This window comes from Oreochromis niloticus, linkage group LG16 (genome assembly GCF_001858045.2).
Source record: "Oreochromis niloticus isolate F11D_XX linkage group LG16, O_niloticus_UMD_NMBU, whole genome shotgun sequence".
Classification (NCBI taxonomy): Eukaryota; Metazoa; Chordata; class Actinopteri; order Cichliformes; family Cichlidae; genus Oreochromis; species Oreochromis niloticus.
The window spans coordinates 14,909,290-14,936,959 of NC_031987.2; the positions used below are offsets into that span (position 1 = coordinate 14,909,290).

A 27,670-nucleotide genomic window follows, 5' to 3' on the forward strand; every position below is an offset into this window, starting at 1 on the left:
CATCAAATACATGTAAGCATAGCAGCCAGACTTCCAAAAATCTATTAAACCTTCAAGATATTTTACTCGCAAGCAAAACTGTAAATCTCCTGTGACGACTCTGTAGAAAGGTCACATCAAAAGAAGAAAGATTTACTGAACAGGAGCCTGATGAAGGTGGTGGCAGAGAAAAAGAGAAGGCATCACCATTTGAATTGATCTCAAGGTTGTGAATTTCTTTTAGACTTTTGAGATATTTCTACACACTTCGACACAGGATCAAGACACCAGTCAGATGTAATTTACTTCTTTTTTTTCCATTTTAATTAATAGAAATAACTAATTGATATAAAATGTTAAAGAAATTAAAAAAGTTTGACTTCAGTTACTTTGACAATGCACGCATTAAGACAACAATGCACGCGTTAAGACAATATACAGGCTTTACAGGCTTACTTACAGGCCTCTGGAGGAATACAGTTCAGCATCATCTAGCAGATATTGTATTTGTTCTTTTAGCATATGTCTCTGTAAAGCTGAAGAAGCAAAACAAGATAAAAATAATTCAATGTAAAGTTAATGATGATATACAAAAGGTTTGCAACAGAGTACCTTGTAGTTGGACGATATCAGGAAAAGGATGGTGCCACTGACTTGACTGTACAACTAAATGTTACAGAACTGAACAAAATCCCAAGAAACCTGTTCTGACAGCATTGTAAACAGTGGTACAGGACACAAAGTGAGACATAACACACCTCGACATGTTCACTGTGTTACAAAGTTTGCTGACTGACTAGGCAAGTTCAACCGGCGAGTTGACATCTTTTCCAAATGGATCGACCGTAATGCAAAAGAACAACGCAGTACAATTAAAGAGATAAAGAAATGACCGTGTTCAGACATTTTCCAAGCTAAAAAATGTTTTCAAACAAAATCTGCTCCTCTAAAAACAAGCAACCCTACTCAAATGCCCTGGTAAGTTTCTTCCTTGAAGAACATTTCTAATAGTCAAGCTCCTATGATAAAAGTTGAAATAGATATTTTCCCATTTCTAAGACCATCGGCAGTCTCGGAAATGCCTGGTAAGCCATCTTTGGATGCCAAAATATGTCCCTCAAATGTTTTAAAATAAATATAAGTCTGTGCCACTATAAGGGCACTGAAATTACTGAGTCATTTATCTTGTGAGATTTTTCTCTAAGGTGGTCCATCCTCCGGACATCTTCAATGGCCCTCAGCACATGCCTGCTTCATCTTCTCGGGGAAGGCTCAAATGTCTGTTTTTATTTTATCCAGAGAGTTGTCGATCTTTGTGAGAGTCTTTTTGATGCGCAGCGCCGTTAATCTGGCTGACGGATTCTGGTACCAGCACTCCTTCATGAGTTTAGCCATGGAGGTTAAAGTCTAAAAAAGAGAAAAAATAGAAATCGATCAATGTGCCTGATGTAAATTTAGATTTTCACAAGACTTCATTTGTGTATTTCTGACAAAAGTAACATTACTTACTGGGTCTGAAAACCATCTGTTTGGGATGTTGGGTCTCTGCTGATCCACACACACAACTTTCCTCATATCTTCAAAACTCGGATCATTTGGGACCACGTCATGAAAAGGGGGCTTGTAATCTTCTACAATTCCTACAAGAAGAAGACAAAGAAGAACAGTTTACCTCTGAGATTGCACAGTTTAAGAGTGTAAAGTATAAAAATATATATTACAATGATGGCTGACTGAGATGTACACTCAATATCTTAAATCCTGCTTGAAGCCCCTTTAACAGTGAAGATAAGAAGTGGGTTTTATTCACAGAAAGTGTTTCAAGGCTACGTCTTCCCATCAATATATAAAAAGCTTTTACTCAGTCCAAGCTGAAGCCATGACTTGTCTTGTTTCTGAAGAAAGGCCTGACTACAGCCATATCAACGCAGTATCTTTGCAAACAGCACAAATATGCCATGCCCAATTTTCTGATCGCGTACATAATATTTGCAGCTGTTCTTATAGTTTCTACTACACCCATCCAAGACTAACAGATGGCCTTGTGACTTAGTGACGTAATCACGACAGGTCAGAGCTGAATCCAACAGGACAGTGTTGTGTAAAACATGTACTGACCATTACTGACTGTCCTCCTGGCGATCTCCCACAGGACGAGGCCCAGGGCCCAAATGTCCACTCTCTTGTAGGACTCAAAGCAATCCATCTGGATGGAGTCATCGAGCACTTCAGGGGCCATGTAGCGCTTTGTTCCAACTTTAGGGTTGTTCCCCACGTCTAACTCGTTTGTGTCTTGAAAATGCATGACAGCCAGACCTTAAATGGAAACAAAAGAACACTTTAAAATCGCCTCTTATTCACCTCTAATCAATGAGATTAAAAGAGAAAATATTTTAACTCTCTGAAGGAGGTAATTACTAAATATTTTCAATTAAGTCCTCATCCAAGTGAGGCAAGAATAACTAATGCAGATCCTGGAGTGAAGAGGAGACTAAGTTTTCCGACACTCATCTTTTAAATCAGTCGATTGGAAGGCTATTTGTTCACCATGCGTGGCCCTGTTCGCCCAAACAGGATGTACTCCAACCCAACAACAGCTCACTTAGGAGACAAACAGCAGCTACCATGTTTGTAAGGACAGCAAAATGCGTCATTCGGAGCAGAATTTATTAAATCGAGCCTGTAAACATGTCAAGCCTGTCGCCAGGTTATGGCTTGTCCCCGAATTAGATGTTATTCAAGCATCTGCAAACAGAACATTGATGTATTAGATAAAGTGAACCAAGGTCCTCAAAATGTGTTTTCGGTTAAGGGCAAAGCAATACACCTGGAAGAGGATATTTTTTTCGAAATAACTAATACGACCGAGCAGACAGATGCAAATTGAGCGACCGTGAAGCGAATAAGTCTCTAATGCAATGAATAAATTGTAACCTTCAATTAACCTATTCGGCTAATCTTCACGTGCATCAGCTCGGATCTGCTTTTATCGAAGCCGTATTATTGTTTACACCGAATAAAATACTCAAACCGAGACGCTCCATTATTCTGTTAATATTATAGCTGCACGCTGTACCGTTTTATAACTCTCGCCCAAACTTATATATTTTTTATATTTGGACCAACTGGGATCTGCAAGGCTTTGAGTTCTTTGGGGTATATAACCAGGATCCTAAAAGCTTTGCCTCAAGGCCAACAGGAGCCCTTTGTAACTTTATCTGTGGCACACTCTACATTTCCTTTATGCCACAGTATGATGAAGCGGCACAGAACAAGACCAAGGAAGCATTTACCTTCTGCTTCAACTCTTCGGTTTTAGCCGTCATATCATACTAAACCTTCATAACACTGACAGATTTAGCTGATGTCAAAAAAATACCCCCTCAGTAGCTGTTTAACAACAATTAGCAACTCATTAGCTCCCTTAATGTCTCAAAAACCGGCATGTTTGTGCACTGATCTTGCAGACCCTACGCACAGCTTTGCAAATGGTGGTCTACATTTTGTAGTCAGCTTAGGGCCCCGGTATACCGGCCGCCTTAGTTGCTTCACGTGTCACCAGTAATATCTTGAACAGTCACTTTTTAAAAAAATTTTTGCCGTTAATGGGGCAAGTAGCCGCTGCAGTAATCTCCTGACTGTCGCCCTTCAAACACTACTGCCACATCGGCACTGATATAGGAAGGGAAGAAGCCAAAACTCGAAGCAAAGACATTGCTAATTGTATTCTTCAAAGTTTTTCCATAAAGAATCATGTTTATGAATTGTTGCGACATCTGCCTGCCATGCGTGTCATTGCAACGTGGACCCCTGCTGTGTTAACATAAACACACGTGCACACTATTCTCACCGAGATCAGCAATGCTGCACTGTCCGTTCTTTTTCACCAATATGTTTTTGCTCTTCAGGTCTCGGTGGGCAATAGCTGGCTTGCCATGAGTGCCAAAGATCTCGACATGTAAATGCGCCAGACCGCTCGCAATGGAGAGCGCCATCCGGAGGCAGCTGTTTGCGTCGAGGGTGTTGAGCTGAAGGTAATCGTACAAGGAGCCCATCTCGTGAAAGTGAGTGATGAGCCACAGCTGGGTGCTGGAGTTCCTCGAGGTCATGTCTGAACCGATGAAGCCTACATGGAGAGATACGAAATTAAATATTGCTCATCAACAGAAATGTAAACATGCAACCAAGGAGACATTAGCATGCATGGATTCTTATACATCCTTATACAACCCACTACCTATATAGTTTTCATGCATCACTCCTAAGAGTGACAGCTTGATATGATATCAACTTTAATGGTTGTTGTGTGCTTCAGTGCATATCAGAGCTCACTAAACCTGATCATTTATTAAAGGTCGCATACCCAAGATGTTTTCATGTCTCAGCAGCACAGTGTTGTAGATTTCAGTCTCTCTGAACCAAGACTTTTCATCTCGAGAGGAGAAAATTTTAACTGCGACATTCTCTCCCTGCCACTGGCCCCTCCACACTTCACCATAACGGCCCTTGCCTGACAAATAAAAAGAAAAATTATGAATCGGTGTACACACACACACACACACACACACACACACACACACACACACACACACAGTTTGTTCATATTCCACCAAATTTACTATGAGCACACTTGGTGGACTCCATTATGTGTAACATTCAAACCTGCACTGATCATTTTTGTGGCAACGATGAAGATTCATCATATTTGTTATAGCATAAACATCTCTGCAGCTTTTTAAATTATCAAGATACTTAATGGATAGTTAATAAAGTGTAATATTTAACAGCTACAAACAATTACCTGTTAAAAGATAGTAAACAAGATAACCTAAAGGGAAAGTGATTATTTGAAATAATATGTATCAGGGCAAAAAAAAAAAAAGTGTACTTTGAATGCTAAAGTCCTTAAATTTTGATTATTTATATTTTATTAGTAGCCATAACTTTATAGGCTTACTATATTTGACAGCTTATTATACTGCCCCCCAGTGGCCAAAAACCCATTAACATACCGGTAGTCATAATTGTAATAAAAATTGGTTTAGAGTGACAGGGTTAGGGAAGTCATTTCAACACAAGTGACTTTCAACATGAGTACCTTTTCATAAAAACAAATTGCCACAACACATTGTGGAAATTTGTTTTCCTGAAAATACGCTCACTCTTACCAGCATTGTCACTGACACTTATCATAAAACAATCTCAAGACTGAATTGCAATTATGGCTCTGGGGACTTCACTGCTGAACTGTTGCACATTTACTCTGGCCCACTTTCACGATAAGCTCACACTGCTCGTCTGTTTTGCAACCAATTTCAAATTCATATTTTTATTCTCTTGATGATTTATCTGAAGATTTGGAAGTTCCTGAATTTCATGTTTTGAATGCTCACACAGGACTTTTTAGTCTTACGTCTTCTTCAAGACATGAAAAGTTAAATATGAACCAGCAACTTCTATTTGAAAGCCTATCAGACTGCAAAATACTACATGAAAGGTTGTAAATTACTGTACTAGCTATATTAATGATCAGCTTCTACCTTAATATATATCAAACATGAGATTCTAAAGTACTGTAATCTGGTATACACCCATCGACAACAAAATTAGGACCAGAGGATTTCAGGGTGTGTTTTGTGTTGTTGGGCACTGGGACATTAGCACTCCTCTGGTTCCTGTTGGTAGCAGGATGGGCCCTCTTGATAAGACTGCTCTTATAGATGCTCGATTATACCGGGTTCTAGAAAGTTTAGAAGCAGGGTAGCACTTCGGTTTCTGCAGTTTAAACTGTGGTGAGGCAGATTATGCTGCAGGAGGAGGATGCTGCTTTTGGTGAGTGTTGATTCCCAGTTGGGGGTGCTCAAGAACAATATTTAAGTGGGTGGTAAGTGTCAAAGTAACATCCAAATGAATGCCAGGAACTGTGTTTTCCCAGCAAATTTTTGACGAGAGCAGCAATGTTATTTACCTCACAAATCAGTGCTTTTAATGTTGTTGCTGGTCGGTATATAAGCAATAAGCACGCAATATACATGGCTGTGCAGCTTTGTCCCTTCACAATCTTTGCTGCCAAAGCTATAAAGTTCCCCCTATGCTTAATCTGAGCGATGGAGTACCCTTTACATCTCAGCATTTCTTTGCCAGAGGACCTTTAGTCTGCTCAGTTACCGTGTTACCTTAAACTGAAAAGAGGAGGCTGATTTTTTGTTTCCCCAACTGTGCTATTACAAATAGGAATACAGCTTTTGACAGGACACCTACCCACACACTCATTTAGTGTGATTTGTCGTGCAACAGTTCTCTGAACAAGGAAAGGGAGTCCTGAGCCACTTCCTGAAGTGCAGGAATGATCCAGCAAATCCTGGGAAAGAGAAAAAAATGTTTTAAACTGAGAAAAAAAGAGCTTATGAATTTATTTGTGCGTCTGTGGATATATTTGCATGTGATCTATATGAATGAAAAGCTCAGTCCCAAAAGAATCCTGTGGCTCAAGCCTAAAAATGGTGAAATATGGAGCATCTGGGACTCCGATGGAGATTAATACAAGCAGGCTGTCTTTGATGTGGCACCCACATGGGATGGAGGGGGCCAAGCTGTGTGTACCAAGATAATGTGTGTGGGTGGGTGTGTGTGTGTGTTTCTGTGCTAGTGTTGCAGAGTGCCCCCTGCTGAGTAAATAACAGAAGTACCACCCCCTCCCTGGTGACTGGTGTGGGTGCTGAAGATTTTATCTAATCCAAGGGCCAGACTCCAAAACAGGCGCAATGCTGCTAAGCCTTTTATTTTTATCTCATCTGCAAGACGTGCAGCATCCCAGCGCTAACACAGGAGGGCAGTGCACAGCAACATAGTCAGCAGCAGCTGAGCAAAACAAATGACTAACTAGGAGGGGAGAATGAGGATTGAAAATAGAGGGGAGTGATGCCTCAGATAAACAAATGCATAATGCAAGAGCTGCCTGAGAGTCAATTTGGAATCACAACACAGGAATGCAAGGCAGAGGCCATAAAATGAATGATGAGTTGCTCTGCAGAGAGTTTAAACCCCTCTCTTTGGTGCAGGAGGATTGTTTTTAGGAGTGCATCTTTGGGCCGGGCTGTTAAGCAGCAGAATGTCATCAGTACGTTGCAATATCATTAGAACCAGAGAGCAAGTCTAGGCAGCAGCTACCGAGAGACAAACACTTTTCACAAGCATGCCATTGTTCATAATAATCTTTCTCGTGGTGCTGCAAAAATAAATCAGATAATCTGGAATTTCAAAAGTTTAGACCACAAGTTTAGACGTGTTTATCGAAAGAGAACAACTCTTGAAAGATTACTAAATGGTAAAACGCACGGTAACAACCAAGCATTTTGTTAAGGCACCAATTGGACTTGGTTTATGCTGAACATGATTACACAGTGTGTGAGCCAATGAATGTGCTGGGTTGTCTTTCAGACTAAATGCTAACCACAGGACTCCACCTAAATTCTGGATTAGTTTAGCGGGCTTCAAAACCGCAGAAAACTCACAATCCATGCATGAGTGGAGAGAAAAGAAATAGCAAAAGACATTCCCTCTAACCGACGGGGAAAAAAAACTGGGAGGAGCAATGGCACCACCCACACATTCAGCCACAAAATTCATACATATGCATCTAGTGTACAACTGCTTTAACTTTTCTTTCCTCAAGAACAAACGGTTCTTAAAAGTAAGAAAGAAAGTCCAGAGCAACAGTCTGCACAGTTCAATTTAACCATATTCGGAGACTGATCTAGCTCAAGTCGACCCAAACAGCCAGTAAACCAAGGCTGGGATGACACTCACTTGCAGACATGCATGCAGACAGCTGCGGACACCACAGATGAGCAGTCGTCCTCACTTTTTGCATGTCCACTAGACATCCGCACAGAGGATTACTCCTGCTCTCTGATAAGGAAATTAACACCACTCTTGCATACTTAAAGCGGAAACTACATAAGACTATGTTTAGACACTATCAAGCTATAATTTCATTCAAATTACTAAAAACATGAGTACTTTTTTATTAAATGGCAAACATGGGAGTTTTACAGGTTTAACTCCTGGCAGGAGAAGGAGACTTTAATTACAGTGCCATCGCATCACGGCTTAATCACAAGATTGAATTCTGTTTATGAAGCTGACGCAACTCTTTTATCCTTTAAATAGTGGAAATGCGTACAAAGAGAAGGTAAAAGTCCCCACTAATCCAACAGTGTTTAAAAATCATCACAGGAACCCCTCAAGGTAATACAACACATAATTAGAGAATAGGAACCACACATCTCTGTTATTGGATCTCTAACATCTCGGTTACGGTGCAAGTCTGCACTGTAAGGTTTCCAAAGCGTGACTTTAGTTGTAGTCTCCATTATCCATCTGTAATGAATCACTGTGCCAGCCATTTTTTTTTTTAAAGATCAAACCTGCTACCCTCCCTAATAGAACGATTTTTTTCAAACAATAAAACTAACAATTTAACTTTTTTCACAACAGTGCTGATAGAGTCTTGGTAGAAACTGTGCATCATACCTGGCATCTTACAAAGGGAAAGTAATGGGTGCAAATAAAAGACTGGAATTTGATTAGGCTTTATATCAAACAAACTAGTGCATTATACTATTCCTTGAGCTGCTAATAAAATTGGTTTTTCAGGTACGTTATGAAGGTAGCCACCTTTGTGCCATCGACTACTCACCGCTAGAGTGCTCTCCCCCACATTAGAAGCTATAAGGCCATCAATAGTTCCATATTCAGCATCTCGGGAGGTTAGCCTCTCCATTTGGTTGTGGTGGATCCTTCTGAACACCAGGATAGCGACAGCAGAGAGGATGATGAGGACAATGATGGGTGCCACGATGACAACAGCTAGTGTGGTCACACTGTAGTTGGATTGCTCATCAGCTGTTAAGGGGACAGAAAAAATTTACAGTGTCACTATCAGGTCATCCTTTTAGATAGTTTTAGAACATAATCAAATTAAATCTAGCTTCTTTTTTTTGTTTTGTTTTGTTTTTTAAATCTAGAGTTGGTATCGGTTGCTTGCAGTAAATGACACTGGGGAGAGTTCATTGAGCTTCAGAATAAGACACAATGAGGGAGCGGTCTTGGACCACACAGGTTGAGGATTCAAACATACACAAAACAGAGGATTGCAGCACTCTGCAGGCTTCCTGAAGAAACAAGTCGGGGTGGGTGTGAAGGTGCATAAAGAATACCCACACACAAGAGTGTTCACTCATATACACACATAGTGGAGCTCATCAAGTCAGCAGAGGCCATCCTGAGGAACTGACCACCATTCACACTTTCCAAACATTCCAAGGAAAAAGACTGCTCGGCTCTGCTTCCAGCACAGACAATGATCCCCTTTTCTCAACTTGCATAATGAACTCCTTCTTCCAAATACACATAACTAGCAACACTTTCTAGGGGCTCACTATATTTGAATCAAATACACATGGGGAAATGCATTCAGCTGCAAAATGTTACATTAAAAATATGTATTTCATGATTATGTGCATGTGTGAGAATTCAAAAGACAGGGGTCTGCAATATAGGAAAGTATGCATGTCATGCGTATGGTAGTAGCGGTATATGGTACATGGTATTGCTGGATGGCATGACCGAAATGTGGTCAAATGTGGGCTTTTATACATGGGGATGTATCCCCTCACTTATTTGTTTTAAACTCAAGATGTTCCGTGCGGGGCAGCTTGGAAACAAACTCCCATTTATTTAGACTTTTTTTCACATTTTGGGGGCTTAAATTATGTTATCTTTGAGAAAAACTAAAAATCAATAACAAAACAGCATTAGCATAATACTATGTACTACTACTAGGACTAATGTAGAATTAGTAATAGTACTATACAGAATGAACTGACAGACCACCTACATTAATAAACTGTAAATATGTATTTTAACCATTTGTGGAAAGAGCTGGATACAATGTAGTCATTTTCACAACTGATCTATTCCTTCAATGCCCAACCAAGATGATAAGATTAAGGCATATTAGATCTAAATGTGTCATGTAGGCTGTAGTATCAAATGCATGACTGTCGAGGCTAAGGTACAGGTGAAAGAAATAAAAAAGGACAAAAGCTCTGTGTATCGATGCCTGACTCTTTCAATCCCAGGTGGCTTCACCCTCTGGGCTCTTGTCAGCCAGCCCTGACAGCCACTGAGAGAAAAGAAGAGAAGTGGACCATGACTAAATAATATTCAAAACCTCCCTCCAGTTGCCCACCGTCTCCCCTTTTTCTCTGTTTCATGACATGCCAGGAGTGTGACCACATGGACGTGTAACTCAAGCCAACAGAAACAGTCCAGAACAGCCATGGCAGGTAATTTCACAGCTGAAGCCATCTCAGTAGAGGATGATGGAGAATGTGAATGTGTGTTGCTTAGTCTAAACCGTAGCATAAACCAACCCATATGGCTACTCCTTGTCTGAATATGAGACATCTAGGTAGTACTTTGAATGTGGTTAGTGATTTGATAAAAAAGGAAAAATAGTTCAGAGATCAACACTGAGAGAAGAGTTCTTGCAAATCTTGAACAATCTGATATGTGATGCATTCTGGGTAGCATTGTGCTGTACCTTTGACAGGGAGCTCCACAGTTATGTTCATATTACACAGGTGTCCCTGGCAGCAGTAGACTATCTGGTCTGTGGAAGGCGGGGTCTTGCAGGTCATCGTGCTCTGTTCTAAGACCTTAAAGCAGCCTTTTTGGGACATTATGATGCCGCCACTGACTGCCAGAGATGAGAAACACTGGTAGCCCAAGCAGCGATTCTGTGTTCCACATGAATGACCCTCGCACACGCACTCATGCTCCTCTTTGCTCGGGGACTTACTCTGGACTACTGTACCTGCAAAAGATTCAGAAAGAAAACTTTTTACAAAAATGCAATGAATTAAGATTGGGTTTTTTTTTTTAACCAAAAGATAATCATCCATGAAACTTTTGCACAATCCTAAGTTACATAAGGTCCGTGAAGGAACAGCAGCCAACAGAAATCTGTACAATGTGTACAAAGTCACCTTTCCCTGGGGCTTGCACAGTGACGTTCATGTTACACAGATGGCCCTGGCAGCACTTGACAACATGGGCCGATGAGGGTGGCATGGCACAGGTGGCTTTGCCCTCCTCGTCGTCCCTCAGGCAGCCCTTCTGTTGGACGGCTGCCCCATCAATCATCTTCAGAGCGGCGAAACAGTGCTGGCCTGTGCAGCGATGGCCATGCTCACACACACCGCCCTCGCATACACACTCTTGGTCTCTGAGGACTGGTCTGCCAGCAGACAGTTGTACATCTGATAAGAGGAAATAGATATGTGGGGAAACCCATTAGACCAATACCATTAGCAACCCATTAAATTAAAAGGCATTCACTCACATCAGAAAACATGCACGTTGAAAAGATCCATTTGCTGGACATTCACCAAAGAGAGCAGAAAATGTTTTGCCTGTTTGAATCTAGCATCTCCTGATATAAAACAAATTTGACTATTTTGTTGAGACAACACTTATTCAGGAGGCCTACTCAAACAGACTAGAAAAGATTATTTAAATCTTTGATTTTAGTTGACAAGCATGCACATGGTTCATGGGACAGATCAATTGATTTTCTAGCTTGCGATTTTAAATACATTTTTCATTATCAACTGTAAAAGCACACAACAACTAAGCAGCTATACTGCAGAATAACTTTACACACAGGTTTCCACCTCACACACAGCTCTAATAACATTAGAATAAAGCTACTGGAAATTAAACAGACTAACAGAGTCCATTAGCTTACTTGAAATTGAATGTGCTGAAGCACAGAGCTTGAACAACAAACAAGAGTTACAGCCTTGCACTTGTATAACTTAATAAATTTCAGTTTAAATGCATGTTTACATTTTATTCAACAATGGGTGTTTATTGTCAGTCAAGAAACCAAAGAAAGAAACCACTTGAGCACATTTTTCTGAGTTACAGTAATGAGAAAGATGAATACAAGAGATTTGACTCGACCTTGCTGAGCTTTTTCTTTTTCTGTTCTGAGACTATCATATTCTAGGTAAAATTCTTTGTATGTGTTTACACGTATAGCACAGAAAGCTGATTCTGTTAGAAAAGTTGTAGTCATGACAGCAGGCAGTGCTGCAGATATACACATTGCTGCAAAAAAAAGCTACAAGCTAGAAACAGCACACAAGATCTTGTGTCCTGCATGATTGCTTCTTGATTATTTTATCCTATTAGGTATTTATGAAGTGTGTTTTCATGATTAGTGTACGAATTCTTGAGTTATGGCCAAAATTTTGTTTTGCTGGATCATGAGAATGGGATGAATGGACCCAAATTCCAAAACACAATGCAACCATTGTCAACTGTTGCCAGTTCAGAGGAAAAAAAGTGGTGTTACAGTCCAAACACTTCTCGTCTGGGTTTCCATCTGTGAATTCCACCAGTACAGCTGTTAGCAAGAGCCCTCTTTTCATTAGTACCTACTTGGATCGACTCGGCAAGGTTCACCATGGTTTTTAGGGTCTTCCATTGGGTCATAGTATCTGGTACCAGGTACTTTTTTATACCTGCTCAGTCAGGGTTCCAAGCAATCCGAGCTGGTACTAAAATGTGACGTCGTGAGACTGAATTGGCTGGTCGGTAGCGTCACTTGATGAGTCACGAAAACGTTGTTCACGAAAATTAAAACCACCATTTTTGAAACCTGGCAACAAGGGAAATGGCTACAAAAAACAATGCCGTGATCCCCAAGTCTGACGAAAAGCCAGGACAAGACCAGCCAGCCAAGACCGAGCAGCAGGTCTACTCTTACCTTGATGTCTACTTTTTTGTAGCATTCGTGTCGCATATTATTACGCTGTGACACGCTCGGACGTGTTGCTATGATGACAACAACACGCATTAGGTAGTACTGGATTGTAATGGAAAACCAGTCAAGCCGAGTTGAGTAGGTAGTAATTGAAAAAGGGACTAAGGAGTCAGCTACCACAGACTCACAACTTCCAAATCCATTGAAAAAGTTGTCCCGAAATTCGATTTCACAAAGTTCTGCAGAGTTTAAAGCAGGACAATTTTACAATTCTCTTAGCAAATGCCTCACCTTTTAGTGGGAAGTTAAGGGAGATGTTCATATTACACAAATGCCCATAGCAGCACTTCACCACCAGCTGAGGAGTTGGTGTGGATCTGCAGCTCAAGGATCGGTCTTCGTCCCCCAAAATGCAGCCTTTACGAACGACTGATGTCCCGTTTATCATCGCGAGAGAGCTGAAGCACTCCTGACCAAAGCATCGGTCCCCACTGCTGCAGGATGATCCGTCACATAAACATTCATTTCTCACACCGCCCTCACCTGCAACAGGAAACAATTAGAAGATCGGGATTTATGTCTGAGAAGACAGAGGTCCTACAGTAGATGATCAATACTGAGGGCAGAAATATGAACCTTCATGTTTAATCACAATAAATGATCAATGCCTGCTACTTGTTTGCATGTAGAGATAATACATACTGAAGATGTAGCGAGAAAGTTTTGGGTGCCAGAATAAAAATAAAAAAAAATCTACTGCAATCGGCTGCCACTGCAGTAGTTTAAAATAACACTGACAGACAGCAGATGAAAGGCAGACAGACTGAGGAGGGGTGGTGAAACGGGGGGGGCAGCATGAATTTTGTTCTATGCATTCAAACAACTTGAGGGGGACAGTGAAAGAAACAGAAGAAACACTGCGTATATTAACCAGCTCACAGGAGGAGGGGGTGTTTCAGATGTCCATAACACAACTTTTCAAGCACTACACATATTGTTTATTCTCCGGATATCTAGCACGGACACTACACCGAATTGGATCCTGTCTGGTTTTGTCGGCAGGAACTTTCCGTCCCTTTCGATACCGCTCCTGTTCAGGTCTGACGTAAAAAGCAGCCTTTTGGTTTATTATTAGAGACTTACCTTCTAAGCTTGAACAGGGGAGGACCAGTGTGATCACAACTAACAGAAACATGTCCACACTCGTCATTGTAGACCTGGAGAGGGGGAGGAAAAAAACGAAAACAAAAACAAAATGAACGTGGCACTCCAACTATGACATCGTGATTTTTATCTTTCTATATCAGCACACATGGATATATTTTTTTGTTAAAATTCCTTTCAGAGGACTACTTCATAAGACGGACTGAAAATGGCAGGATTTCCCCATCGAGGTAGGAATATTAGAGTGAGTGATTTTACAGAGGGAGACCTTTTCTTGTTTTCAGGAAAAAAAAGTCAACACCAAGTTTAAAATGCTCAAGTAAAGAGGGTCTCATGCCTTCCTGTTGTCCTGGCAACAAGGCATTGAGTGGCAAGCAATGGGGAGACTGGTGCTCTCCTATTGGCTGCCTCGGTGCGTGAGTGTGTGAGTTTGTGTGTGTGTGCGTGTGCGTGTTGGAGGGACAGGCTGCTTGGCAGTGAGGGGAGAGGAGCAGACAGACATGAGGAGGAGGAGGAGGAGAAAGAAGAGAGGAGGACAGTGTGGGTGCCCGAATACTATCGTTTAGAGACCTGGTGACAGTCTAATCGTTCAATATTTAATGCGTTTGTAGGAACCGTCACATACGCTGTGCAGTAGTAGGGTTTTTTTTTCATTTTGGACAGATTTTTTGTCACAGTTCACCTGTTTATCTCACACTGCAAACTCCAAAATAACCATTTTATAAAGCTGATATGCAAGTGTTGAGCAGACACGTAGCTTAGAGCGTGCCCCGTTTATGCTATACCAAACACCGGGAACGTTTTCTTGGCAGCATGTGCGTTTGCGCCTCAGTGCATCTGCGCCGCTGATAAATACCCCAGCACCCACAACCCCTCCAAGCTTTTGTGCCCGTCTCCCAGACATAAATGATTAAGCACGTAATGTTAGCATTAGGCCAACGGCGGCGTCTGCACAGGCCGCTCACACACAGACCACATGCTGCTCCTTTAATCAGAGCACAAAACAGAGGCTGCCACACAGAGATAATCAGGAGCTCTGTCTGCTCCCTTTGGACCGGAGAGGAGAGGGGAACAGCAACGGAGGCACGGAGAGCACGGAGAACACGGGGCAGGCGGGCATGAGGAGGCAAGGGAGGAACGGCCCAGGGGCAACTCGGGGACAGTGGGTCAGAGAAGGGCAGAGAACGGGGCGAGCGTGCGAGAGAGATGTGGGTCACGGTGGGCCGCAACACTCAGTTAGGCTAAAAGGAGGGAGGTGGGTGTGGGGGGAGCGAGACGAGGAGGTGTCTAGTGTCAGCGCCCAGAGGGACAGTGAGAAGAAGGGCGCCATGCTGTTGGAAGGGTGGGGTAGGTGAAGTGGGGGGACAGGCTGAGCTGCGACGGCGTCAGAAAGCCGGAGGAAACGGGACAAAGAGATAAGCAGAGGTGTAGAAGGCAAAAAAAATCCCAGGCCCAATAAAACAGATGCGTGTTCCTCGTTATCTTGATATATTGACTCATACGACTCGTAAGAAGAAGAAAAAAGACAACATCAAGCACAACATGCTGACTCAAACACTGAACAGATCAATAACTAACCTCAATTAACTAAGTAGAGCATGTCACAAGGCTCTGCTTAATGGCATCAATTAGTGTAGGCAAATGATTTGCTGCATTTTTGTTTATATTTACTGCCAAAACAGCCTCCACGGGGCAATGAAATTATGTCTGTCTCAGTTCATCTCGCCTACTCAAACACTTTGTCTTAAATGAGCTATAAGGAACGAGGCACTCACTGAGTATGTGTCTGCTTCTTGGATAGACAGCAAATATTTTAGTCTGAGTTTAAAAAAAAAACCCTCATGAGTCACCGGGTCTCCCTTTACATACAAGTTAACATACAGTAAAGTACCAGTTAGACTTGATAACCAAAAAATGTGAAGTCCCTGCAATTTTTAAACAGTGCAGTATCCATATGCATGAATTCAAAGTATACTTTATGCATTAATAGCAATATTTATGTTGCATAAGCACAGTAAACAAACTGTTTCCCACCTATGAATAGGCCATGGCTAGTTGGTAGCATATCATAAACCCAGCTAACAGCTTGGGCTTCATAAATACAGAGCCAGACATGATATTGGAAACCTCAGAAGGCTTTCTTAGGGAAGGAAAAGAAGCAGAGCTAGCATCTGCAAAACTGATCTGAGCAGACAATTTTGTCGTACTGTGAATGTGTGTGTGTTGCGTCCCTCTACCCCTGCGTATTGAATTCTCTGGCAGCGTCGTGTAGTGTGTGCTCACAGAGCTGACATCCTGCCAAGGGTGTGCTCTCATTCCCCCACACTGTCTCAACCCTCATCTTTCCGCTAATTCCCTCTTCCTATGTCCTCTGAAGTTGTGATGTAATAGGAAACTGGTATGAACGCCACATGCTTATTATAACTTAAGATATATTTTCCCCATGCTTATTGTGGTTGGAGCAAATTTTGTAATAAGCCTTACAACACTATAAGGCAGAGGGAAATGCTAAGAGCTTGAGAAAGCTGCCCTGATTTTGATATGCATTAAAATACTTTGAGGAAAATAATTTATGTGCATTCCTTCTCTTTGCCTACCTTGAAGGTGAAATGTCAGTTTGCATTGGATGCCATTTATTATGCTCTGAGCTCCTCTGTTCCAGTGGTAAAATTTGACTCAAGTATGCTACAAAGAAAATGTCGAGCTGCTTGCACTTTAGTTATACAGTAACTTTGCATATAATTTTCTGAGGCACATTCAGGTGGTAATACAGTCATTCTAAATGGAGGAGACGTTCCTTCTTTCACTTAAGTAAAGAATAGAAATACTTTTTCCACCAAAGACGTTCTTTACGAGGGCTTCAGATTCTCTGCGTAGGTACCGACCTTGTATGAGCAGACATAAAAGATTACATTTAGCTTAACACAAACAGGCCCTTGTGTGTACAATCTAAGATAAACACCTGAAATAGACATGGCTCAGCCAGAAGTATGTTAGGGTAGACTCCTGCCGAGCGCTACTAGAGAAACTTGAAAGTGATCCCGCATGTCGCCGCTGCCATTTTATGATGCCACAATTCCTTCCCAGACTCTTTCCAGTGATCTCACTCCAGAGGGCCATCTTGATAAGCATTACTCTAAGAAGTTGAGCAGAGCTTAAAGTGATTAGATAGAGATAATTAAACATGCCACTCACATGCTGTTACTGGTGCAACTGGACCAAAAGGCATGCATAGTGGGGAATATAATTATTTGATCCCCTGCTGAATTTGTAATTTTGCGCACTTACAAAGAAATTAACAGTCTCTAATTTTTTGGGTAGTTTCGTTTTAATGGAGAGAGACTGAATATCAGCCAAAAATCAAGAAAAAAAACCATTACAAAAAACTTATAAAATTGATTTGCATGTTATTAAATGCAGTAAGTATTTGATCCCCTACAATCGAGCCAGAATTCAGAACCCAAAATTCTGGCCGGCACAGATTCTGGTTCCCCATGTGTGGCACACAAATTACATTCCATTAACTACAGACACTCCTGATCTCATCTCCTGATGTGTATAAAGCACACCTATCAACAGCATCCATTTCTTTCATTCCAACCTCTCCACCACTGTGGACAAGACCAAAGAGCTGAAGAATGGGCTACCAGAACAAATGCAAAAACCTTGATGGGAAGGTGACAACCCTTGGTGCAATTATGAATGAAATATAATAAATAATATAAAATGACCACCAATCAGCCTGGATCTTTTGCTCCATGCAATATCTTGACTCATCGGGTGAGAATAATCAAGAGTAAGGTGGAGGAAAACCCAAAAACAAAGATTATTGGGACACACTAAGTTGTAACAGGGACAAAAGTCTTTCAGCATCACCATCTTAAGTTTGCCAAGAAACATCTAAATGATTCAGAGATGCTTGGGAGAAAGTGCTGTGGCCAAATGAAACCAAAAATCAAGTATGACCCAAAGAACAAGTGGAAATAAAAGCGTCTGGACTTCTCGGATGAGAGGTGAAATGTCTTCAAGCAACTTCAAGAAGTCCAGACACTTTTCTTTCCAAGCTCCTGACCTGGATGACTGAGAACCTTCACAGAAACAACATGTGGAAACATTATGTTGCTGTTTTACTTACATTATGGGCTGTTTTACTGCTAAGGCTACAAGACAATTTCAAAACGTCACGGGGGCAATAGACACAAAAAGCTACAATAAAATCTTGGGACGAGAACCTCATTCCATTAGCCAGAACACTGAAGATGGGTCATGGATGGGTCTTCCAATGACCCCATAACATACAACCAAGTCAACAAAGGAATGTGTTAAAGAATACATTTGTTAAGGTCAGGGGATGGCCTAGCCAGTCTCCTTCCACAGACTTTCTAGTCTCCTCCAATCCTCTAGAAAGTCTGTGGAAGGAGCTGAAACTTTGAGTTACCAAGTGCTAACCAAGAAACCTAAAAGGGTTTTGTGAGTTTGTGTAAAATTCGTTTTAAAATGTGTGCAAACCTGGTGACCAACTACTAGAAACATCATACTTCTGTGCTTGCCCACAAAGGTTTCTCCACCAACTACTAAGTCATGTTTTGGTTGTGGGATCAAATACTTATTTCACTCAATGACATGTAAATCAATGTGATTTGTAATGCAAATCAGCAGAGGATTAAATAATTATTTCTCCCACTGTAGGCAGCTGTGATTTTAACCATTTGAGGGATTTTCTGCTTACGAGACATTAAATATGATTAAAGCCAACATATTATTGCCACAATAATTTATAGCTGACATTTTAAAAGTGATACAAGACACATATTAGTCTAGTTGGACGCTTTATTATTTGGGTCTGTTTTGTATTCAGGTCAGCTAAAGAAGAGGATGACAAAACACTACTTTGTCTGATGAGCATGGTGTATCACCGAGGTTGAGGAGGGAGGAGGCTGAAGCCCTGCAGGAGCTGCTGAGTCATCATGCTGGCAAAGAGGGAGACGAGAGGTGGAATCTGTGTCTGAGCTGGCAGGCTGGCACAGTTACCATGGCACAAATAGCCTGGGCACCGAGGAAACTGCAGCAAACTGCAGGGTGGCGAGAGAAGAAACAGGCAGAGACTAGGGCAATGCAGATCCTGCTGTTCGTGTCCCTGTCCCTCTTTGCTGACCCACACCCAGACAGCCAAAGTGCCAGCATGCCATCAGGGACACACAGATGGTTCGCTCCTAGGTGGATGTGGGTGTAATACAGACCTGAGGGCGAAAAAAAAATCGTCCTCTTTGCAGCAGCCCACATTCGCATTCACACTACAGCTTGGAAAATCAACATGCTCACCTCAGTCTTAAACCACTCTTGGGTTAGAAAAATAAAGCACTCAGAATGACTTAAGGTAAGGTAATAAAAATGCACAAGCTTAACTTCAAATCTTAGAAGGTTATGAGTGTAAAACAGACTTCCTTTATTCAGTGTTTACAAACTGAGTAGAAGGCAGAAAATATAAATTTACTTTAAAAAGAAGAGTCCACTCTAAATGCTCAAACATCAGTACTTGGTTTAATTTCTCTTTCAGGGTATAGAAAGAAACCAGAGCTACATTTCCAAAGTAAAAGACCCAATATGCCAACACTCTGAAGAAAACGCAGTGAACACCAGAAATGAACATTTGTCTAAACAATTATAGTGTCTGAGAGCACGTCAGCTCGACCATGTGTCAACTCTATCATGCAGGCCACCTATCAACTAGTGTAGTAGAGTCTTGAAACCAAGATAGCATAGAGATATCAAGAATCTTGCAGGTTCATTGCATATCACACTGTGCAAAGCAGGTCTAATAGATAAACAAAGGCAGTGAAATGGCAATTCTAGAAAACACCCATGTGTGATGGAAGTCTGGTGAAATTTAGGTGTGTGATATAAACGGGGGGAAAAAAGAAAAAGCTGAGGCATGTCCCCGACTTGCAAGCTTTGGCTTTAGCTAAGGCTGCTCCCTCTGAGTCATACAATCACCTGGTCAGTGAGAATCCCAACTCAGCTTCCTTTCCCTGTTGTCTCACCTTTCCACTTGCTAGCTATATATTTTATATAATATATATTGCCCTGAAAACTGATTACCTGAAGTGACATATAATAATGTCTGTCATGACACAGACTACGAGAAAACCACCCTCAATCCGGCCCGGTTATTTTAGAACTAACCTGCATACAAAACACATTTTGCCATTGCCAAACTTCAAATGCCCACAATCTCACACTCGACAGTGCCCTTGTATGACCAGCGTATATCATAATACTCTGTACTGCTACTGTGTGTGAAAGCCACTGGAAAGCAAAGCTCTTAATGTTTTTATGCCTGTGAAGCTCTTTGAACCTCTACATGAATTTGATTCAATTCAAATAAAACTGAATTGAATCGAGTCGAGTTGAATTAACCTTTCGAAACACTCCTCTTTCTCCGAGGGTCTCATCGAAATGGGAGATGAAAGGACTTCTGAGGTCCCCTGGAATCTGCAGTGCCCCATTAGCTCCAACCAGGCTCCATCTCTTAGGGCCTTGCAGTATCTCAGCAGCCTTTACAATGTGAGGAATGTAATCAAATGCAAATGCCCCCCCTCTGTTTGCCCAGTGTTTCACTCACACATTAATTGTGGTAGGCAACAGCATAGCAAGTTTTTGTTCTGTGGGTATGGTGCTACCTAAGGTGTATGCACACTCTCACACCCACACTTTATTCTGGACCTCAACCAAATTTAATCAAAAAACAATTCTTTTCTTCCTGTTGTGTCTCATCTTGCCCTCCACCTCTCAGGGCTTAAAGCAATATGGGGTTTTTTGTTGTTTTTGTTTTATTTTTTTTACTTAAAATGTGTTCAGTGGGTAGGAGAAAGAATGAACAGAGGTAGAATTAGCAGGGAAGAAATATACTTTGTCACATTAAAAAAAAAATATTTACACCGAAAACATCACTTTTATCTACGTTTAGTGATTTTTTTAGGGAATCACATTTCAACTTTACATTACTGTAATGTAATTAGCTGGTAAATTAGCAAACAATCTTCAAAATTCTGAAAACATTACCCAACATCTTACCACTTACCTTACTTTGAAGCAAACACAATTTTCCTTGTGAAGCAAAAGGTCTCAAAAACATTTTGGGAGCAAAAACTGAGGAATTAATAAGATATAGTGTTGTTTCAATTTTTTAGTAATAGACTTGTAAGCCTTGGCATTTGTTCTAAACACTGCGGGGGACAGACTCACTTTGTCCCCTTTGTTCTTAAAATAAGATGGTAACACATAGAGAAGATGTAAACTACAACTCCAGTGGGTCACAGCTGTGTCACAAAACACTTACCTGAGAGGTAATAACTTTAATCATTTTCTAAAGGTGAATCCTCACATTAATTTAATCAAATCAACTGTAACTGTAGACCACAGAAAGTATAAAATAAGGACGTAGCTTCCAGATCCGAAGTGCCTTAAACCTGCATTTCATCTGTACGCCAGCAGACGGCAATAGCTGCGATTGCAGAAAGAATTCCAGCCCTATAGAAGTCTATGACGAAATTGTTTTCTGACTTGACCTCTGTCTGACCTCTGACTGACTCAGTCACTAATTTCAGATCATAGAGAATAAAAGAAGTAAGACTGTTTTGCAAATCTTGGCCATAATTTTCCGTTTGGAGGATTAGCCACAGTTCGTTCACTGGATAATGACTTACGACTGACAAGTCAGTGAGCGCAGAGTTGCACACTCAAGCTCGCCGCTCCTCATGACATCACCATAGCTACATCCATCTTTTGTGCCGTGTATGCTGGAGGTCTATGTTTTTCCGATGATTCTCAAGTTGGAATAAAAGATTATAAACTTAAACGAAACAAATACCCATCTCATTGCAGTGTAGCTTTTTAAAGCAGAGGCAGTGGGCTGAGAAATGGGTAAATAAATGCTTCATCAATAAAGCAGATCGCTTCCAACAATACAAAACGGGGTTTCTTATAGGCAGCAAACATTTGCTGTGTGACAGGAAAAAAGAAAGAAAGAATGAAAAGTATGGTTTTTTGTTTCACAAGAAAGAAAAACAGCCATTTTCACTATGATCCTTTTCTAATAATACTTCACTGAAGTTTAATTCATTTGAAAAAAGAAAAAGAAAAAAAGACATAACACCTGAGCCAATGTTAGATAGATGTCAAACACATATGACAGAAAGACCAGGAGAGTACAGCGTAATGTAAACAATGAGTATCAAATTACATTCTCACACATGAACTCTGGAAAAGACTGGGAAAAATCTCCAAGCTTTTGCCTTTTTTCACACGCAGAATGTAGTGCAACTTCTTCAAAGACAAAAAAACCCCTAAATAAATCTCTTCACAAACTAATGTTATGGCTGTATTATGACTTTGTGGTATGTGATGTCTGGGGTGGGACAAACTTAAATGCTTTACAGCGTTGCGATGGCACTGTTAACGAGTCTTCTACGTAATAGTCACCATAGCAATTAGACATTCATTTTCACACAGCATCGAAACATCTGAAACAGCCAGTTCAAACAGACTTTATGGCCCTGAGCCACGTTAGCCAGCAAAGGAATGCACAAACATTCTCCCTCCAAATGACCATCTTATAAAGGTTACCGCCCTGGGGCAATATTTCACTTAAAAGGACACCTTGATTTGTATCAAGGTGGACCCACTGCACCAGTTTTGCTTCTTGTAAAACAAGTCAGGCGACTAGACCAAAGAGCATTGAGTGCAGTTACCAAAAGCTAAGAGAAGATTTAGTTGACCACTCTGCGCTCTAAAAGCTGAGTGACAAGACTCAGACGGATAACAAGATAATCCACAGTGAGTGACCAACCATACATGGAAAAAACATTCATCACACCACTGTGATAACCACTAAGTAAACAGCTTGCAACAAAACAATGAATCTGTGATCCGCAGAGAGACTGATCGGGGCCATGACATCCTCCTGCCAGTCAAGCCTTAATGGCTTTGAGTTTCCTGCCTTCCCCGAGCAAAGACTTCTCAGGCAATCTAAGCACAAGGAAACAGTTTTGAAGAATCCTTTACGATAAAGTCATTAATGTGATGTAACTATTTTCTGAAAGTAGATATGGGTGATAATTCTGTACTATCATTTATGACTCTGCAGTTGTTATTTATGATCATGTGGTAACACTGTTTAGTCAGGTTTTTTTTACTCCTGTTTAAGTTAATGGAAATTTCTGGGGCATTCCTGGTTAACTGATTAAGTATTTGCTAATTAAAATCTTCATTAGAATTAGCAGCCCTGGATTTGGCACGTGCGAAGCAAAATATACTGCTACATTGTGACACTGATTTCAGCCATGTTGCCGATCCTTACTTGGATGTCAAAACCAGTGAATGTCTAAATGTTATAAATGGCCCATTTGCCTCAAGCATGGGGAACGGGAATTCAAGCAAACCCCATCGACTACGACAGCAGAGTACTACCATCATAACAGCACCATTTCAGTTTACAACCCCATGACCCGTGAGATGAAACGTAGATTATTTTCAATTCACAGACAAAGTGCCCACACCAAATAAGAGCCCATGCCCGGGACAGGGAATGAGATCAGAGAGAAGCAGAGACTGAAACAAAGCCATAACTTTCTCCCCTAACAGCTGAGCGATAAGACAAGAGCACTGGAGCGAGTGAAGGGCTCATAAAATGTGTATTGCAGACTGTCTCCAGTGCAGTCTGGGGTTATTGTGGAGAGAGAGGAGAGGAGCCGTGAGCACTGCAGATCTAGGTGTGTGTGTGTGTGCATCTGAGGAGACAGCAGCGTCTCGTCTCTCTTCTCTCTGTCTCCACTGGTCTTCATCCACATTTGAACACAGAACAGGAGGAATCGATAAGTCTGCGCAGAGCCACCAGATGAGGAGACGAGTGAGCTCCCAAACAGCAAACAGAGGAAGACTAAAAATCTGGCAGAAACACAGGGAGTCTTTTATCTCATTCTCTTTTTCCCCCCTCTCTAACTTCCCATGTCCTGCTGAGGCTGCAGAGCCTCAAAGTCCCAGACAGCTCTTCTCATCGCGATATGTTTGGGCTACATAAGGCTGATGATTATTAAAAGGCTGAAGGATTTTTTGACTAAAAATAACACTGCAGACAGAGGGCCCCTTTCTAAAAAGCTGGACACAAGCGTAGAGCACAAGCAAATTCAACCCACATGCCGCGTTTCTCTGCAGTCGGCCGCCTCGTTTGATGCCAGGTCTGTTGCTAGTCAAACTTTCGAGTAAGTCAGCACACAGACAAACAAGCCCGGGTCACACATGCAGACAAATCGTGACGCGAGAAAGCTGAAGGTAGCTAGTCTGACACCGCACTTCAAGCCAGATTCTTTCCCCTTTCTATCCTTGAGCCTGCACCTACCAGCTGTTTACACACATATCCACACACAGACACAGACTTTCCTCCCTCGCCCCTCCTTTTCTTCTCCAACTTGAGAGCCACCTACAAGGAAAAGCGATGAGCCTCAGACATGAAGCAGTCTATCTTGGTCTCATAACTGCAGTTCCCTTGTTAATGACAGACTGTGTAACCTGATTCCACACACATATGCATATACACACGCCACTCCCCCGCCTCCCCCGACACACACACACAGACTCTCGCAGGGTTTCAGAGCTTTTCTCTCACTCCACTCGCATATTGTTCCAACCCAAACTGCCAGCTGCTTCTGACAGCCAAATTATTGGGCACACTAAATGATTGCTATCGGAAGCCTGCCCCCCCCCACAAAGCAAACCCCTCGCTTCATATTTTCTCAAATTGCCCGGACTCGCAGGGCAAATGAGGCGATTTATGGTCGTCAAAAGAGGAACAGATACAGGAAAAGACTGGCTTAGGGGCCAAGATATTCGCAAATAAAGAACTTGGGAGCTGCTATGTGGAAATTTAAAAAAAAGGAAAACTGTTATAACCTCAGCTCTCTATCACAAGCCAAATTTCTGATTGTCTGTATTCGATGTGATACTTCGATTAGATTTCCAGTAGTTTTTGCAGTAATTCTGATTTCACTGCAGCCTGGAGTCTACCTATCTGAAAAACTCTATGCTTTGTCTGTCAGCGTCTCTCATTTCATAACGTGTCATCCTCAACTCAATTATTATTTTACTCGGCATGCGTGTGAGCAGTTAACAAATAATATCAGAGGACACATTTTCAGATTACTCAGTTGCCACGTTAGCATGGTATGTTTTTGGGAGGTGAGCATACCAAAAATGAAGCCACTGAAAAGTAACATAGTTATGTGGCACTTTTAGAAACCTTTTGAAAAATGTTCATGCTGGCCACCAAAGATGCTCTATAAATATAAACATAACTGGCTGAAGACTCAGTTACCACTGTTAGTCTGTTTGAAACCAGGCCAAGAGTTGGTGAGAAGGAGGAAAGGCCCAAAATGGTAGGAACAACAGCCACAATCAGACTGGTAGTTGTTTCCTCAGATGAACAGAACAGGCTCCCCAAGACCCCCCCCCCCAATTGAACTACACACAGTCACCCAGACAGCCTGACGTCGCTTTATCTGACCGCTATCAGCCAGACTCCATGAGGCCAGCCGCCGAGAATGACCGGCGCTCGCCAAGAGGCCAGAGCTCAGTGACTGGCCAGCTATGGGGTTACATTCTCCAGATCACACAACCACACAGCCACTAAGTGCCACTTAACGCTGCCACTAACCAAGACACAAAACCCTAAAGCGCTATCCACTTCAAGCCTTCACTGATTTGAACATCTCTACGCAGCTAATATACAAAAAAAGGAAAAATTATATTTGTGAACAAGTCGTCTGTGTGTCTCACTGCTTCAACTAGTAGCAGCAATTAAAGGGAACGGGCTAGATGGAGATTTTTCCCGAAACTGTGACAAAAAAGCTTTGGATGGAGACAGCTTTCAATTTAAACCACCCTTTTAAAAATGAGCATGTCACCCCCTGACCCTAAGTTGCATAAGCCGTTAAGAAAATTGATGGATGGATTAGTATGGATATCACCCAAATAGTCTCCCATGCCAGACTTCAGGCTTCGTGTGCGTGACAATCAGATTGTCATGCGCAGACACATCAAGTGCAGCCAACTTAAAAAGATGCAACTAAAGCAGAAAGTGCACATTCGAAAGGCTTCCCTGGCATTTAAACTCAGTGTGTGGGATTGTAATTTTGTGGGATCTATAACAATGAGTTGATTCTGAGAAAGAGCACTTAAGTGTGAGACACTCCCCATTCACACTTCTTGCAATCAGCACCATTATCTCTGAATGTTTTCAGCCAGCATTAACACCTTTCTAATGAAGTTGGCACCCTCTCATCAGCGGGTCTACCAGGTTTCCATTAGATTGTCCCTCCAAGTAGTTCTCACATATCATCTTCTGTTTGGTTTAAATCTATTCCAAATCCAATTGATGCTCTATCAGTGACGTTTAAGTAGCTTTTTTTATTTTCCAACTTGCCCAAAATTAAATCCCGGACCACTCCTAGCCATACTGTGTGTTCACGAGTGTTGGTGGCGCTCCCCCCGCCCCGCAGGACTGCGTTTGTGATGTTAAAAGTGCTCAGCGGGCGATGATGGGGCACGATCGAGCTGGAATGACCCTCCTAAAGACTGCATGACAAAAACCCTTCGAGTCACAGCTACTTGCAATGTCGTGAGCTTGATTCGACTGCTTAGGAGAAATCAGAACCCAGCACAGTCGCAGTTGAAAACCAGATTGTGGTTATTTTGGCCTGGCGCTCATCCTTTCATTAACAAGAGACACATCTGACAAGGTCTCTTAGCTGATGGTGCACCGAGCTGCGCGGGGAGCTTATCAGAAGCGGCTATTTTGTTTTGCAAAGTCACAAGAAAAACACGTTAGATAAAAATATGCTCGGTTGCAGAACCAAACAGGCCACGATTTTACAAAGCAGCTGAGAGAGGGAGACAGGGGTTTCTTACAGGAGCGCGTCACGAAGCCGTCTCCGGCAAACTTTTCCACGTCTACCGAAACGTCCGTGTGCATATTCCAACACAGCCCGGGTTAAATGACATTTTAGAGACGTCACGGTAAATAATAATAATAATAATAAAAACTTACCTCGCGGGGTATTTTTTTTCTTCAAACTGCTGTGAGGGCTAGGTAACCGGCTCAGGTCGAACTATTCTGCCATCTCCCGAGAATTCACCGACAATACCCGATTTGTTTTCCAAAGTCTGAAAAGCAGAGGCTACATGACGCCAACATTCACGCCTGTCTTTCACTCGGCAGAGAAAAAAAAGAAGCCAAATATAATAATTGTTAAAGTGACAAACTCACTCCGTACTCATATTTAGGAGAGCGTAAAATCGAAGACGCATTTTTGTTACGCTGTCTGGGCTTCACAACTCGCACCCCGGCGGCGGAGTTTTCGAAGGCAAAAAGCCAGGATTGGAGGAGGAGGAAGTTACCTTGGAACGCAGTAACGCTAGGTGAGACGATAAAGGCACACGTTTCCTGTCGGGCATTTCAAAATAAAACTCATCGGTTTAATTTTAGTCTGAGGAGCTTTGTGGCGTAGTCTGACAGAAATCACCTCCTTGTGAATGTCAACAAGACAAATAGAGACTAAGCCAGGTGCTGTTGGTCTGGACTGGAAGACCAGCAGTGATGCCGTGTAAAAGGAGGGGATGAGAAGACTCTACTTTCCG

At 41.8% G+C, this 27,670-nt stretch overlaps 1 protein-coding gene across 3 annotated transcripts; it reads right to left on the reverse strand.

Annotated features, from left to right (window-relative positions):
• Nucleotides 1-277: 277 nt before the first annotated feature.
• LOC100706216 (activin receptor type-1) lies at nt 278-27,458 on the reverse strand. 3 transcript variants are annotated; one of them, XM_005453001.4, is made up of 13 exons: nt 27,300-27,458; nt 27,081-27,196; nt 13,961-14,034; nt 13,109-13,360; nt 11,034-11,306; nt 10,589-10,861; nt 8,681-8,886; nt 6,241-6,340; nt 4,343-4,489; nt 3,830-4,105; nt 2,098-2,295; nt 1,489-1,619; nt 278-1,386 (listed from the first exon to the last, which is right to left on the reverse strand). In XM_005453001.4, the coding sequence occupies exons 3-13, from the start codon at nt 14,025-14,027 to the stop codon at nt 1,252-1,254; spliced, it is 2,058 nt and encodes a 685-aa protein (XP_005453058.1). In that variant the 5' UTR covers nt 14,028-14,034; nt 27,081-27,196; nt 27,300-27,458; the 3' UTR covers nt 278-1,251. The 3 variants fall into 3 exon arrangements, with proteins under 3 accessions (XP_005453058.1, XP_005453059.1, XP_025759636.1); XM_005453002.4 differs by having other exon boundaries at nt 27,307-27,449; XM_025903851.1 differs by lacking the exons at nt 27,081-27,196; nt 27,300-27,458 and adding an exon at nt 16,944-18,841.
• Between the last annotated feature and the right edge of the window lie 212 nt (nt 27,459-27,670).